The sequence below is a fragment of the Marasmius oreades genome, chromosome 7, assembly GCF_018924745.1.
Source record: "Marasmius oreades isolate 03SP1 chromosome 7, whole genome shotgun sequence".
Classification (NCBI taxonomy): domain Eukaryota; kingdom Fungi; phylum Basidiomycota; class Agaricomycetes; order Agaricales; family Marasmiaceae; genus Marasmius; species Marasmius oreades.
Window position 1 is genome coordinate 957,029 of NC_057329.1, and position 12,971 is coordinate 969,999.

General features: G+C 46.5%; 6 protein-coding genes across 6 annotated transcripts; 2 read left to right on the forward strand and 4 right to left on the reverse strand.

Annotated features, from left to right (window-relative positions):
- Positions 1-1,488: 1,488 nt before the first annotated feature.
- E1B28_011017 (uncharacterized protein) lies at positions 1,489-1,821 on the reverse strand (the record flags this gene model as incomplete). The annotated part of the gene is made up of 2 exons (XM_043156006.1): positions 1,489-1,682; positions 1,746-1,821. The coding sequence occupies 2 exons, from the start codon at positions 1,819-1,821 to the stop codon at positions 1,489-1,491; spliced, it is 270 nt and encodes an 89-aa protein (XP_043005790.1).
- Positions 1,822-2,133: 312 nt separating this feature from the next.
- Positions 2,134-2,378, reverse strand: E1B28_011018 (uncharacterized protein; the record flags this gene model as incomplete). The annotated part of the gene is made up of 2 exons (XM_043156007.1): positions 2,134-2,191; positions 2,263-2,378. The coding sequence occupies 2 exons, from the start codon at positions 2,376-2,378 to the stop codon at positions 2,134-2,136; spliced, it is 174 nt and encodes a 57-aa protein (XP_043005791.1).
- A 118-nt stretch (positions 2,379-2,496) lies between these two features.
- TIF6 (Eukaryotic translation initiation factor 6) lies at positions 2,497-3,950 on the forward strand. Its single transcript, XM_043156008.1, has 5 exons — positions 2,497-2,646; positions 2,698-2,880; positions 2,952-3,304; positions 3,367-3,487; positions 3,543-3,950. The coding sequence occupies exons 1-5, from the start codon at positions 2,637-2,639 to the stop codon at positions 3,611-3,613; spliced, it is 738 nt and encodes a 245-aa protein (XP_043005792.1). The 5' UTR covers positions 2,497-2,636; the 3' UTR covers positions 3,614-3,950.
- Positions 3,951-4,441: 491 nt separating this feature from the next.
- Positions 4,442-5,805, reverse strand: E1B28_011020 (uncharacterized protein; the record flags this gene model as incomplete). Its single annotated transcript, XM_043156009.1, has 2 exons — positions 4,442-4,974; positions 5,046-5,805. 2 exons carry the CDS (start codon positions 5,803-5,805, stop codon positions 4,442-4,444), a joined length of 1,293 nt encoding a protein of 430 aa, XP_043005793.1.
- An 87-nt stretch (positions 5,806-5,892) lies between these two features.
- Positions 5,893-12,043, reverse strand: E1B28_011021 (uncharacterized protein). The gene is made up of 31 exons (XM_043156010.1): positions 11,876-12,043; positions 11,579-11,818; positions 11,326-11,523; positions 11,137-11,272; positions 11,049-11,083; positions 10,883-10,998; positions 10,824-10,831; positions 10,735-10,765; positions 10,403-10,678; positions 10,253-10,349; positions 10,029-10,202; positions 9,853-9,976; positions 9,707-9,782; positions 9,636-9,655; positions 9,366-9,581; positions 9,029-9,306; positions 8,885-8,975; positions 8,554-8,827; positions 8,342-8,480; positions 8,122-8,286; positions 7,937-8,056; positions 7,676-7,880; positions 7,491-7,622; positions 7,421-7,441; positions 7,284-7,359; positions 7,159-7,229; positions 6,883-7,105; positions 6,519-6,819; positions 6,338-6,461; positions 6,208-6,285; positions 5,893-6,150 (listed from the first exon to the last, which is right to left on the reverse strand). The coding sequence occupies exons 1-31, from the start codon at positions 11,901-11,903 to the stop codon at positions 6,009-6,011; spliced, it is 4,215 nt and encodes a 1,404-aa protein (XP_043005794.1). The 5' UTR covers positions 11,904-12,043; the 3' UTR covers positions 5,893-6,008.
- A 103-nt stretch (positions 12,044-12,146) lies between these two features.
- On the forward strand, positions 12,147-12,782 carry E1B28_011022 (uncharacterized protein; the record flags this gene model as incomplete). The annotated part of the gene is made up of 2 exons (XM_043156011.1): positions 12,147-12,402; positions 12,481-12,782. 2 exons carry the CDS (start codon positions 12,147-12,149, stop codon positions 12,780-12,782), a joined length of 558 nt encoding a protein of 185 aa, XP_043005795.1.
- Positions 12,783-12,971: the final 189 nt, after the last annotated feature.

Below are 12,971 nucleotides of genomic sequence, written 5' to 3' on the forward strand. Positions count from 1 at the left end.
GGAAAAATTAACTAAGGCCAGAATCGGATTCAGAGGGTCAAAGAACCCTAGAAAACATCCCAGATGAACCTGGATTGAATCAGTTCTCATTAAAATACATGATATACACTGTTTTTCAACACAGTACAAGCACTATCTCTTCAAGGAGTGATGGGAACAATTAGATAAGCTCAAAATCGAATTCAGGGGGTAGAAAAACCCCCAAAACCACCCCAGAATCATCTAAATTGACCAGGAACTGATGAAATACAAGTTACCGCTTATATGGGGTACCCGCCGGTGTAACACAATCATAACTGCTAGCACCAGGTTCAATTCCGGTCTAAGGAAAATTATAAGTATAAGCACCGTTACTACTATAACCTTATTGTAACTCTTTAATATGTTATATATATAAGTATATCTATTATATTTGTATGCATAGTGGACTTAGAAAAATTTCGGACTTGAAAAGATTTCGGACAAGTCTAATACTAATAAATGTAAGTAAGTAAGTAAAATTAGTTAGGTTCTACTTCAAAATATCATAGTAGAGTATACTATAGTATAGTAATAAAATAGTACACTATATACAATACAATATGGTGAAATGTCTTTTTCTATTTACCTACTAATGCCTACTAATTAGTACTAATAGAAGTATGTAAAATACAATATGGTGAAATGTCTTTTTTTATTTACCTACTAATGCCCACTAATTCGTACTAATTAATACTAATTAGCACGAATTAATTTGATAACCTAGCGAATTCATACTAATTAGTACTAATTCATACTAATTCATACTAATTAATAAATCTGGATTTTCCAGATGCCCGGGCTGCGGTCGCTCACGTCCTTCTCTCGGCTTCCTCAATTCTCCTCTTTAGTCTCCATTCCTTGGACCTCCTAGTTATTGTTTATGTACTCCTTTATTTTCAGTATAACATGTATCTGTTGAATCCTTAGTCATATTTCTTTCCCTCAATATCCTCGTCTTTAGGCGCAGCCGTGAGCATGATTGATTAATATTGGCTTCCGCACTTTCGGCCCGACCGAATCCCCACAACCTGCTGCAGCTGTTCAGGACATTGTGGTTTTTTGAATGATATCAGAACCCTTGCCGCGAGGGATACAGATGTTGCATCTCAGACTCGAGATGTGCCGCTAAGTAATAAGCCGTTTTAGACAAGAAAACTCAGTCATGTAGTTTTAGACAGCGACTACTATACAATACATCACATTAGACGACTTCTTGAAGTCTCAAACCCTTCTAATAAGCGGCCATTATGGGTACAGGCTCATTCGACTGCAACTGTATGAGCCGTGACTCGTGTTATCCACAGGGAATTTAACGAGTAATTTCTGCCCTGCAATGGCAGTCAATGCCAATTCCCGAAAACAAACCATCCCACTTGTTACCAAAAGGGTCAACTGAAAATTTGGACACCAACGGACTTCCAATCGTAGTACGCAGTGGGGCTCAGGTGGGCTGGCAATTGTTCGGGATTACCACGCCATTTCTAACCCTATCAATGTCGGCCTGATATGCTTCGGCACGAACCATATCTCCACTCTCCCTATAACGGTCTGCTCGGGATTGACACGCTTCAATATGCTCCGGAGGCGGTTAACGTGATAGTAGAAGGACGGTCGACAGTCCCAGGTCGGCTGGCGTAATAGAGGGGGCGGTAAGAGGCATCCTAAACGTTGACGGGAATGTGAGGTGGCGCGATTCGGGTCAAAGAGAAGAATTATTCACGCACCGTCCATGACATGGCGAGAGAAACCAGGTTGAACTGGAATAACTGGAATAGGGGTGATTTCGCGAGTAAAAGCCATATTTCGCGTGCCTCATCAGGAGTTATTCCGGAGGAGAGGCAATAGTGTATGACTCTATGAGGGACACCGGGACTTGGGATAGACTAAGATAGTCATGAGCGAATGGAAGCGTATACCATTGGAAGCTTTAGGATCCAAACCTTTTAGAACGCCACCGGGAAAGCGGATGGTTCTTCTAGATGCTGCAGGTCACCGAGACTTGGTTGTATTCATGGATGAAGGTCTATCGTGGGTTGCCTTGTGCCAGTAGGCTTCTGTCGACTACTCTGAGCATCCTGAGTAACCGTGATGTGGAATGCTGTCTGCTGTACGCTATCCACGGACTTTCCGTATGCTACCCGAGCGATTAACAGCGTTGGCACTCGGATAACTAGAGGAAGGATGGTAAAGTGGATATCACTCAGGGTTATTAACACTTCGATAGGTGAGAAATCAACTTACCCGAAGGTTACACGAGGGAACTTGCAGATACCAAGTCGGACTCGAGACCGATTGATGATCTCTCCGTTGATATGAAGCAGCTCAAGTCCAAGAGCAAGGACAATCTCAAAGAACATAGTCACCTATGGTACCGCTTTCCCCATCGCCTTCGAACGGCCATGATTGAGTCAAGAGAGGTCAGAAGGTTTCGAGTCAACATGGCGCCAGGATGAAAGAGGTGGCCGGAGCCGGTAGGCCGATAAAAAACTAAAGCTTCGTCTAATTCCTCAGCTGACATTCACTCCCTTTCATCTCCTCTCCCTTAGTCTACAATCTATCTTTCCTCTACTTTCTACACTCAAGGAAGATCGTACTACAAACCAGCACATCGAACCATGGCAACCCGTTAGTCCAACCTTTTTTTTTCTTTTTTCTTTCCCACTCACATCTTTTCAGGCATCCAGTTCGAAAACAGCAGTGACATCGGAGTGTTCTCCAAATTAACAAACAGCTACTGCCTAGCTGCAATCCAAGGCAGCACCAACTTTTATTCAGCTTTCGAAGCTGAACTAGGAGATGTTATTCCGATCGTGCATACCAGTATCGGTGGGACAAGGATCATCGGTAGATTAACTGCTGGTATGTTTCCCTTTTATCCAACCAAAAATCCCGGATCAACCATTCATTTTCGCTTCTCTCCTTACTTCAAGGCAACCGCCATGGGCTCCTAGTCCCATCAACAACCACCGATCAGGAACTCCAACACCTTCGAAACGCTTTACCGGACGCAATCGCAATACAACGTGTAGAAGAGCGATTATCAGCTCTTGGAAACGTGATTGCATGTAATGACTACGTTGCTCTCGTCCACCCAGACGTCGATCGAGAAACCGAAGAAATTATAGCGGATGTGTTAAAAGTCGAAGTGTTTCGACAGACCGTAGCGGATAACGTGTTGGTGGGCAGCTATTGCGCGATTACGAATCAGGGTGGGCTCGTACATCCAAAGACGAGTATACAGGATCAGGATGAGTTGAGTAGTTTGTTACAGGTGCCGCTTGTTGTGGGTCCCTTTCTTTCTCGGGTTCTTCTTCAAAATTTTATTGAACCAAATATTTCGTCAAGGCTGGCACCGTTAACCGTGGTTCAGATGTGATTGGAGCTGGTTTAGTTGTCAACGATTGGTGTGCGTTTACCGGTCTAGAAACGACTGCCACGGAGATCAGTGTGATAGAGGCTACTTTCAGTGTGTTCTCCCATTTCATTCCACGATTCTTCTTCCCTCATCACTCGAATTACAGAATTACAAGGACAAGATTCGTCGGCAGTCATCGGAGAGATGCGCGATTCTCTTATCGACAACTGGGCGTAGATTACATAGCACACCTCCAACCACCAAAACCCGTCTATCAACGATGAACATCAGGGAAAGAGATATAAAAAGGAAGAAATGCTACATCGTTATTTCGGTGTTCCCGTCTCCAAAGTTTATACCATCTGTCAGAAATGGGATTCCGGAACCGAAATGATAACAGACTGTTCCCGAGGGAGAGAAAGCTGCTGTACTTAACGGCAAACCGAGGACCAACTCCCGTTCTTGTCGGCGGAAGCTCATACGGCGGCAAAAAAACAACACTCATGGCCTTCCCGTAGCCATTCATGCCTATGCGTTTCTGCTATTCCGAGTCCTGTGTTCTGCAACACTGCCAAATACATTAAATATTGAGCGTTCAGAATGTGAAGCAATGAACGAGTAAAGGGGAAATGAAGAACAAAGGGAATGTAATAGTACTACGTAGGATACGATACGGATGCAGAAGTTTCCAATTCGGTTAAAGACATGACGAGAGTGTGTGTATGAGAGGATTGCGATTTCGTGAGATCAAGGCGACATTAAGTAGGAAAAGAAGATACGACCAAAGGATGAATGATGAACGACGACGAGGATATGAAAGGTAAAGATGATTCAATGTGCTTGATGAGAGAGAAAAGGAGTCCCATGACAACGCCGAAGCCCAACACCATCGCAGCAAGAATTGGAAACAAATAGGCGAAGGCGAGTGTATAGCACGATCAACAAGAGGAAAGGAAGTAAAATGTCCAATTCTACTCTAGGGGTGTCCCCTTGCGAGGAAGAAAATCGTCGTTGTTCAAAAAGGTTCGTTCATGTCCCCCCGCACACCGCCAGTTCCCTACTGCTTCAATGTTGTCCATAAGCAAGGTGTGGACCTGGTGACGCTCTTCCTCCTTGCATCATCTGCGGCGCAGGCGACGACGTACCGCCGTTGTATGCTAACCCAGGACCAGGACTCATCCTCCCTGCTAGGCTCGGTGCATATGCCGCATTGGGTCCAGGACTCATTCTTCCGCTACTTGCCATTTGGGTCATGGGTATCGCCTCTCCTCCTCCCCAATGCGTGGTGGGGTCGTTGAACGTCTGGGGAACTGGTCCGCGATAAGGATCATAATAACCCGTCATACTTCCTGGGTCATCTTGGTAAGGTTGATTGGGATTCATATGCGGCAACGGGGGTACTGCGTAGGGATCGGGTCCAAGCTCTGCAGTAGAGTAGTTGTTGGAGTAATTATGTGTTGAATTAGATGGAACACGTGAGAGGGAAACTTCGGAACCCGTGTCGAAACCAGCTCGACCGGTGTTGTTGACAGGGAGTGGATGGGAGTCGGCACCTGTACCAGAGTGGGCGTTGAGGTCCGGCCACTTAATAGCTTCGTCTGGAAGTGTAGAGAAAAGAGGCGTTGGTCAATGATAGCGAAAGAAGATACGTAAGGGGCCAAGAACATACTGTCGTCAAATTCGGTGAACCGTTTCCTCGTTAACTTCCAGATAAAGAACCCTATTATCCCCAAAACAGCCACGCCTCCTGCAACTGAAAGACCAATTATAGAACCGGTACTGAGGCGAGAACTACTCGAGCCTTTGCTAGACTTCGTATCATTATTAGAATTTCCACCAGTGGCTTCCGGCGGTGGATCGAGAGTTTTCACAACCGTAACTGTCGATCCATCAGCACCCGTAGACAGTGAAGTAACGGTTCTGGATGCTTGTTGTGCTTGAGTATTTGTGGGTGGTCCCGTTCCAGTTCCAGTTCCAGTTCCAGTCCCGGTACCTGTGACGGTGCCAGTACCAGTGCCAGTACCAGTACCCGTTCCAGTACCGGTGCCAGTGCCAGTGCCAGTGCCAGTGTCTACACCGGTATTAGTGGGTGGTTTTGTGCCAGTTGCCGTACCAGTGCCAGTTCCAGTCCCAGTACCGGTGCCAGTACCGGTACCAGTCCCAGTCCCAGTCCCAGTTGCGGTTCCAGCACCAGCACCCGTCCCAGTCCCGGTTCCAGTCCCAGTACCAGTACCAGTGCCAGTGCCAGGCTTGTCGATCCCAGAGCCGAGGATACCACCACCGACCTGTCGACGGTGAGGGTAGTAATAGTTGGGTTTGGGCGCGGGGGTTAACTCAGGAAAGGGAGGTTCTGGCGAGACATCGGCAGCGTGAACGAAGGTGAGTGCAAAAATGCAAGATATGAGTAATGGGCGACGGAAAGCCTTCATGGCTTTCGTTTTCTATAGTGGCGTCGACGGTGAGGGTAGAAGGTGAAAGAAAAAGGCCTCGAATTCGTGACGCTCTCGGTGGCTGTGGTTGTGACAGGTAATGTAACCAAGCAGCTATCGGGGCTGTGCATGTCTCGTAGTTACGATCCTATGCTACACTCAAAGTACACTCAAAGTACAAACAAAATATACAGCAAAAAACTCTAGTCTAACGAACGTCTCCCCAACAGTTTGGTGATCTCTCGATGTTCATCTAGCCAGGCGGGGAACGTTAGTTCTTTTCCCTTGCTCTCCCGCATTTCAATCAGATAGTTGGCAAACACGATAAGTGTCCCGTAACGGTACCTGGAAGACACGAGATATCAGGTATCAATCGAAAAAAAAGGCGGGATCTTCTCGTACAAATACTTCACCGTAATGTTCATCAATTGCATTTCCTTCTTACTGCCCTTTTCGCATGCCTCTGCTTTGAGTTTATAACTTGAAACAGGTCAGTCTCCAGACATCTGGACAGGAACAAAATAGAACACACTCGTATATAGCCTTCCTCAGATTTTGCACATCCTGCATCAAATCAACAGCTCGGTCTGTCAATGTTTTCGCAACCTTCCCGTGCGAAAGCACGCCAACCAGTTGTAGGATCGTCTTGTATTCTCCTGCAGTCACAAAGGTAAAACGCCCATCAGATCTGACCTTGTGGAATGAGAACTCACCCTGCCGGTAAGCTTCTTCCTCCGACGGTCCATCCATCGTGTCAAACTCCCCTGACGTATTACCTTTATCCTCAATCTCTGTCAAAACGTTTGAATCGCTTCTCTGTACATCCCAATTCATTGCCGTCGAGATCAAACAAGCAGTCACCATTCCAGTTGTAGTACGACCCCTCCCCATCTGGCAATTAAAGATGAAGTCTCCCGCTTTCGGTAATCCATACCGTATTCGGTCAAGCAGAAGAGAGAGGGCTTCAGGTAGCGGCGCTTGCTCATCAGTGATTGCCACCCGACCATAATCGATCTGAAATAGGGAAAGGACAGTATCATCGTAAAGGCACGGCACAGAAACAATGAATTATTTTACCCTGAATCCTTCCTTCGTCATCAGTTCAAAGACATCTCTTGGCGTCAAGATATCCTCCGGTTTGACTGTTTCCCATATCGGAATGATCGAAAAGACACCTGGTCGTTCTTCCACTTCGTCGTGCAACAGAATTCGCCCGCCTCCTCGGTCAAGTTCAAGGATAATATCCTGCTTGAAACTTCGCTCCATAGCTTCAACGACATTTGTTGCAACTCCGGTAGCTCTAACGAATCTGTTCAAGGACAGCGTGACAGTAAATGCAACATGAATACCCACTCCACATTCTCCAGGGGCCTATCAACTAATCGCAAGACGTGGGGTCTGCCAGCGACATAGATAACCGGCTCCTAAAACGTTGCTATGTATGATTGGAAGTCGACAAGGGACGGTTGCTCGCTCACCTCTCGGAGGGAAGTCCAATACACGAGATTGCTGCCATCGGGGCCTGCATCCACTCTCCGAAGAGCCTGTCTAAGCCTATGAATCAATGGGATGAGTGAGTGACGTGGACATTATATTCTGACAACTGCGAACATACCCTTCCACGGTAGGCATACCACTGAATAGACATTCAGTTAAGGTCCACTGAAAGAAAGGCTTAAGCTCACCTTCCACAGACCATCTTCCCGTCTTCCACTCCTACCACGAAATCAGTCTCGTCCGAAGGACTTGATCTCCCTGATGCGACAAGTTTCAATGTAAGTGGTACTCGTCGGAAGTTGGGTGACCCTTCAATTCGCCTAGTAATCAGATCGGTCACTCATCTGAATAGATGAAGAACGAAAAAACCTACTCCGGCAAAGTCATTTTCTGCAAGTTTGAGAAGAAGTCACTCTTCAGGATCGTAGATGCAGAAAGAATAGTTCCAGATCGATTGATGACGACTTGCTTCTCCTCGTCAGGGTGTGCCATACCATCTACAATTTCGGCACGTTCGAGTGGCTTCAGGACATCGAGCCCCTCGGTGCTAATAAGCTCTTTCTCAAAGGTCTTGATAACTATTGTTGTAATAAATCAGTCAATTATTGGCCACGAGAATAAACAGATGTTATACCTGGCCGTTTCTTAACAAACGACTCGATGGTCTCAAAGTCCTCCATGGTATCGGGCTCAGTAGATTGAAGATAAGCCCCAAACACTATCAATCCGAAGTATCGTCGCAAATTCTGTAATGCTGCGGAAGACTCTGGTTGTCAGGCGAAACATCCAGGGGCAAAAGCAGCAGAATAACAACCGGACCTCTGGCAGCATGCTTCTTGCGAATCTTATCATCTGTAGCCTCCTCGGCTTGAAGTCGACATTCCTCAATTGAATCCCTCATATTATGCACCACAGCACACTGGTCAATCGCAGAGTCGACGTCATTCTTGACTTTCGGTCCCGTGCGTATTACACGGAGCAAATCTGGTGAGCTTGTTGGTAATATGCTATACAGTCGCAGAAGGTTTGTTCACTCAACTGTTTATGACTTGATACGAATGATGGCATTGTGCCACAGGCTGTTCACTTTCGGCGAACGAAGATCTATTGGCCTTCGCATTCAGTAGTGTAGTCGGGCGATGTTTCGCTAACCATTGTTGTATCATGGTCAAAATGATCTGTTCAAAAACGATCACAATTACAGCGTCAGTTGGCATATAGAATTTAACAAAGGTTTCGTTTTTCACTTACCGACGCCAACGTACTCCTTCCCCGCCCAAGTTGACAGTTGACGACGATGGGCGTGTCAAACGATGAGCGTAAAACCAGATCAATCAATTCACTGAGGTCGGTGGAATCCGGTGGGTTTTCTGCTGTTATAGGGATTCGATCATAGACCAACTCAATCCCGCAGGCGTCCCGACGTGATTCCATAATGTCCTTGGGAGCGACGACATTTGAGGGCTGCACGTCTTCCCAAACAGGTATTACTGTTCCATCTTCGGTCTCAGTGTGAAGCAATAGCCTGCGTAACGCACATCAATCAGGACACAAACAATCATGTGCGGAGATGGATGCATACCGTCCACCAAATGTATTAAGCTCGGATATAATATCGTCTCTAAGCCTCTCTTCGAGTATCTCTAATCTAGAAGATGAAATACCGCCATAATCTAGAGGATGACAGTCAGCTCTATTCACTAGAGTTGCGCCTGGAAAGACAAACCCTTCATATTCCTCAGAGAAAAACTCTCCCTTCTCAAACAATACGGTGCACCATTGACATAGACAATAGGCTCTTCCCTCAACGTGACCCAAATAACCCTTCTTGCACGCGGATGCTCTTGCTTCACGCGTCTAACAACTTCATCAATGGCTTCTAGAGTGGGCTGACCCAACGCATAAATGTTCGTGCCAGGATTTCGTCTAAAGTTGATCGCGCCGCGAACTCCATTCTCAACACGGTGAGATTCACGCAACCATTGGTCGGATTTGAGGAGGGTGCTAGAAGTGGATATAAACGCAAGTTAATATGGGAACAGAAAGTGCGAGACAGAACACACCCTTCTCTTAAGATGATGCCACTACGATTTTTGAGGACATGTGTGGAGTACTCATCTCCGAGGATTTGACCCCCTGCAATGGCTACATCGTTCCTCTTTCCCGGGACCAATGCACGACTCTCGGAACCACGCCGAGATAACAAGGATAGATCGTTAACGGGCGCAAATAAGTTCAAACGGTGACTATAGATTGACTTTCGGAGGAATTTGACTTGACTGTTGGTATTCATCGGTAATTGGTAAAGAGAGATTGCGAGTATCAACACTTACTTCCAAATTTCTATACGGGTCTGCAATGGAAAAGTCAATAGAAGCCGGCCTGTGGAAAAGGTATTGCGAACCTTGAGCCAATCAGAGAAGCTTTGACTGAAGTCGTCCGAACTCTCGACGTAACTTGCAAATGCGATAACGAAGAAGCTGAGGACGAAAAAAAGACAGATAAAAATAAGTCTAGACGTGAGAAAACGAGTTTCCAAAGCTAACATACTACTTCTCTAGAGCTTTGCCAGCTCTTTCAAAAAACACCTGACCTTTCTCCTCTTCCATTGTAGTCAAAGAATATCGTAGGCGGGCAATGAGGATATCCTCTCGGAGATTTAGAACATGATCATCTGGAGGGAGATCAGACTTGAGTAGACCTCGGATAAATGAAAGATACCTTACTGGCATCAATAACTTTATCTGCCAATTTTTTAGCGCGAACTCCATGCTCAAGGCATCCCAACAAGCTTAGGATTATTCCATAGCTTCCCATGTGTGCTTTCCTGAGGTTATCCAACAACGTTGGATTGGACATGAGCAATTCGATAGCAGAAAGAGAAGTGGATTCTGGTAGGGCTAATTAATCGTCAAGTGGATGCCGCACCAGAAAGAAGATGAAACCATACTTTGCTGGAGCAGGTAAGTTAATTTCAACAGTGATCGACTCATATCCTGCTGAGCGTAGGCTTGATCTAAAGACAACTGTATTTGAGAGTTACTCGGCTACAAGTCAACAGTCAATGTCCATTCATTCACCCAGTGAAAAATACACTCACTGTCATGCTCCCAGATTTTAGAACTCCGAGTGGTGTATCCGACCTGGACATAGGAGTATTCGTTCCTTTCGAGTTCGTGCCATTGGCATTGAACGTACTGCTGCTTCCAAACGGGTCCGGCCATCCCAATTCCATTACTTTCTTGCGTCTTACGATACAAGCTGTTACCATCGCATAAGTGGTCCTGACGGCACCCATACCACATGAGAAAACCAGAGAGGTTCTGAACGGATCTGTTTCTTGAATTACATTCAGATACGCATCGATATAATTGTCCTGGATTGTGGTCGATGTCAGGACGCAAGTCACCTGTGATCGGACGAGTACAGTACCTCCATTGCTCGATCAGGAGTGATGGGTATTCTAAAAGCAAAGAACGGGGTCGCAAGGCGAAGTTTGACGGAATTAAACCAGGGCCTACCGGTAATACTTTGAGTGTATCAGTCAAGGGTACAGCAACATGGGAAAAGACCAACGCACGTCGACATTCCATCCTTCCTGTTTCATGTGTGTCCACAACTCCCGCTGAGTCCTCACGTTGTTATTATCCACCGCCGTCCACGTCGGAAGGATTGCGCCTTCGCCGCTGTCGGAAGCTACGAAGCATGAAACCCAGCTGAAAAGTTGAATGTTTGGATGGACATACCCATTTCGTTGTGTGTTAACAAGAGCCCTCCAAACCTATCATTTGAAGACTTTAGCACTTGCGTCGACAGATAGAAGGAATTACCCACTTCGCGGCTTCCTGGAGAATATCGTTCTTCAACCGAAGCTCGATGCCTTCCAAGTTCTCGGCACGGTCGGAGATAGATAGCGTCTTCTTGGGTTGTGAAGCATCGCGCAGAACGAAAGGACGACCGGATATGTACACTGTTGAGGTATTCGTGTGAGTTGGTACGCAAACAGACCAATGGTGTACACACCAATAGGTTCTTCTCTCGTAGAAAACCATACGACATGAGAGGGATCCGGTATCCCAGGCCGACAACGAAGAACAGACAGAATAGCTCTTAAACCTTGCGTTCGAGGCTGTGCAACACCAAACACATTCAGATCGCCTTGTTTGGGAGCGCGGAAGTTGGGTGCTCCATGGACGTTGAGTTCAAGGTCAAGGGCTCTACCTAGGTATGATGATGGATCGACGAATTCGGAGTAAACACGGAATCCGTTACTCACCAGATGGATAGAAATCTGTCTTGAGAATGAACCCCCTAGATAATACGCTGCCCGATCTTGTCTTCACTACCGACGGTCCACTGCGCTGCAAGTAAGCCATTAAATCCAATGAAACACCGGAGGTTTTCGGTCCAACTGATGACTCCCTTGGGGTTTTATGGGGTGCCACAGACGCAGGACGAGCATATTGGACCGAATTATTGTGAAGCATCCGAACGCTAGACCGAGAAGAGTGACGCCCTAGGTGGAAATCGTCTGTCGAGGGAGGAACTGAGTTGGATTTGGGAACTTGCACACCATCCGTAAGATGATTAGGAAGAGCCATTTGGGAGTTGGAAAGCCTGATGAGGCACGCGAACGCTCGTTTGAGTTATCCTCCACCGCGTGGTGATGGTGAAGAGTCCACGTTTCTTGCATGAGCTTACGCGTTACGCCGCGCTCACGATCAGGGCGGTTAATTACAGGCTTTTACAATTCTTTTTGTAATTCTAACTCCGCCAGGTTACAAACGCGTGCAATTGAAGCTCCGCCAGTCGCAAAATCGCCCCTATTCCAGTTTTCTCTTGCGATGTCATGGATAGACGATGCCTCTTACCGCCCCCTCTATTACGCCAGCCGACCTGGGGCTGTCGACCGTCCTTCTACTATCACGTTAACCGCGCCTCCGGAGCATATTGAAGGGTGGCAATCCCGAGCAGACCGTTATAGGGAGAGTGGAGATATGGTTCGTGCCGAAGCATATCAGGCCGACATTGATAGGCTTGGTGATCCCGAACAATTACCTTGGGGTGACTTTTTACTTTCGTTTTCTCAAGAAAAACTTGGTAAATCGAACGAAGATGCCATACTCCCCTGATGTCATGGCCGAATCGAAAGGATCAGCCTTGGTTATAACAATCTAGACTTCATTTATTGGGATACCCACTTCGGGCGGAACTACCTCTACGACTTCAACGTCATGCCAGCCGACCTGAGCCCCACTGCGTACTACGATTGGAAGTCCGTTGGTGTCCAAATTTTTTCAGTTGACCCTTTTGGTAACAAGCGGGAGATGGTTTGTTTTCGGGAATTGGCATTGACTGCCATTGCAGGGCAGAAATTGCTCGTTAAATTCCCTGTGGATAATAATGTGTCAGGAGTCTACGAGTCACGGCTCATACAGTTGCAGTCGGATGAACCTGTACCCATAATGGCCGCTTATTAGAAGGGTTTGAGACTTCAAGAAGTCGTCTAATGTGATGTATTGTATAGTAGTTGCTGTCTAAAACTACATTCTTGCCTTCTGGTTCGTCAAAAACAGAAAACGGCTTATTACTTAGCGGCACATCTCGTGTCTGAGATGCGACATCTGTATCCCTCATGGCGAGGTTCTGATCTCATTCAAAAAACCACA

Coding starts and splice junctions, on each gene's coding strand:
- TIF6 (XM_043156008.1), top strand. Junction 2,881..2,951: donor CATCGGTAGATTAACTGCTG/GTATGTTTCCCT, acceptor CCTTACTTCAAG/GCAACCGCCATGGGCTCCTA. Junction 3,305..3,366: donor TGTTACAGGTGCCGCTTGTT/GTGGGTCCCTTT, acceptor TATTTCGTCAAG/GCTGGCACCGTTAACCGTGG.
- E1B28_011021 (XM_043156010.1), bottom strand. CDS start 11,903: ATGGCTCTTCCTAATCATCTTACGGATG. Junction 10,679..10,734: donor CTCCTGATCGAGCAATGGAG/GTACTGTACTCG, acceptor ACCACAATCCAG/GACAATTATATCGATGCGTA. Junction 8,828..8,884: donor CTTAATACATTTGGTGGACG/GTATGCATCCAT, acceptor TGCGTTACGCAG/GCTATTGCTTCACACTGAGA.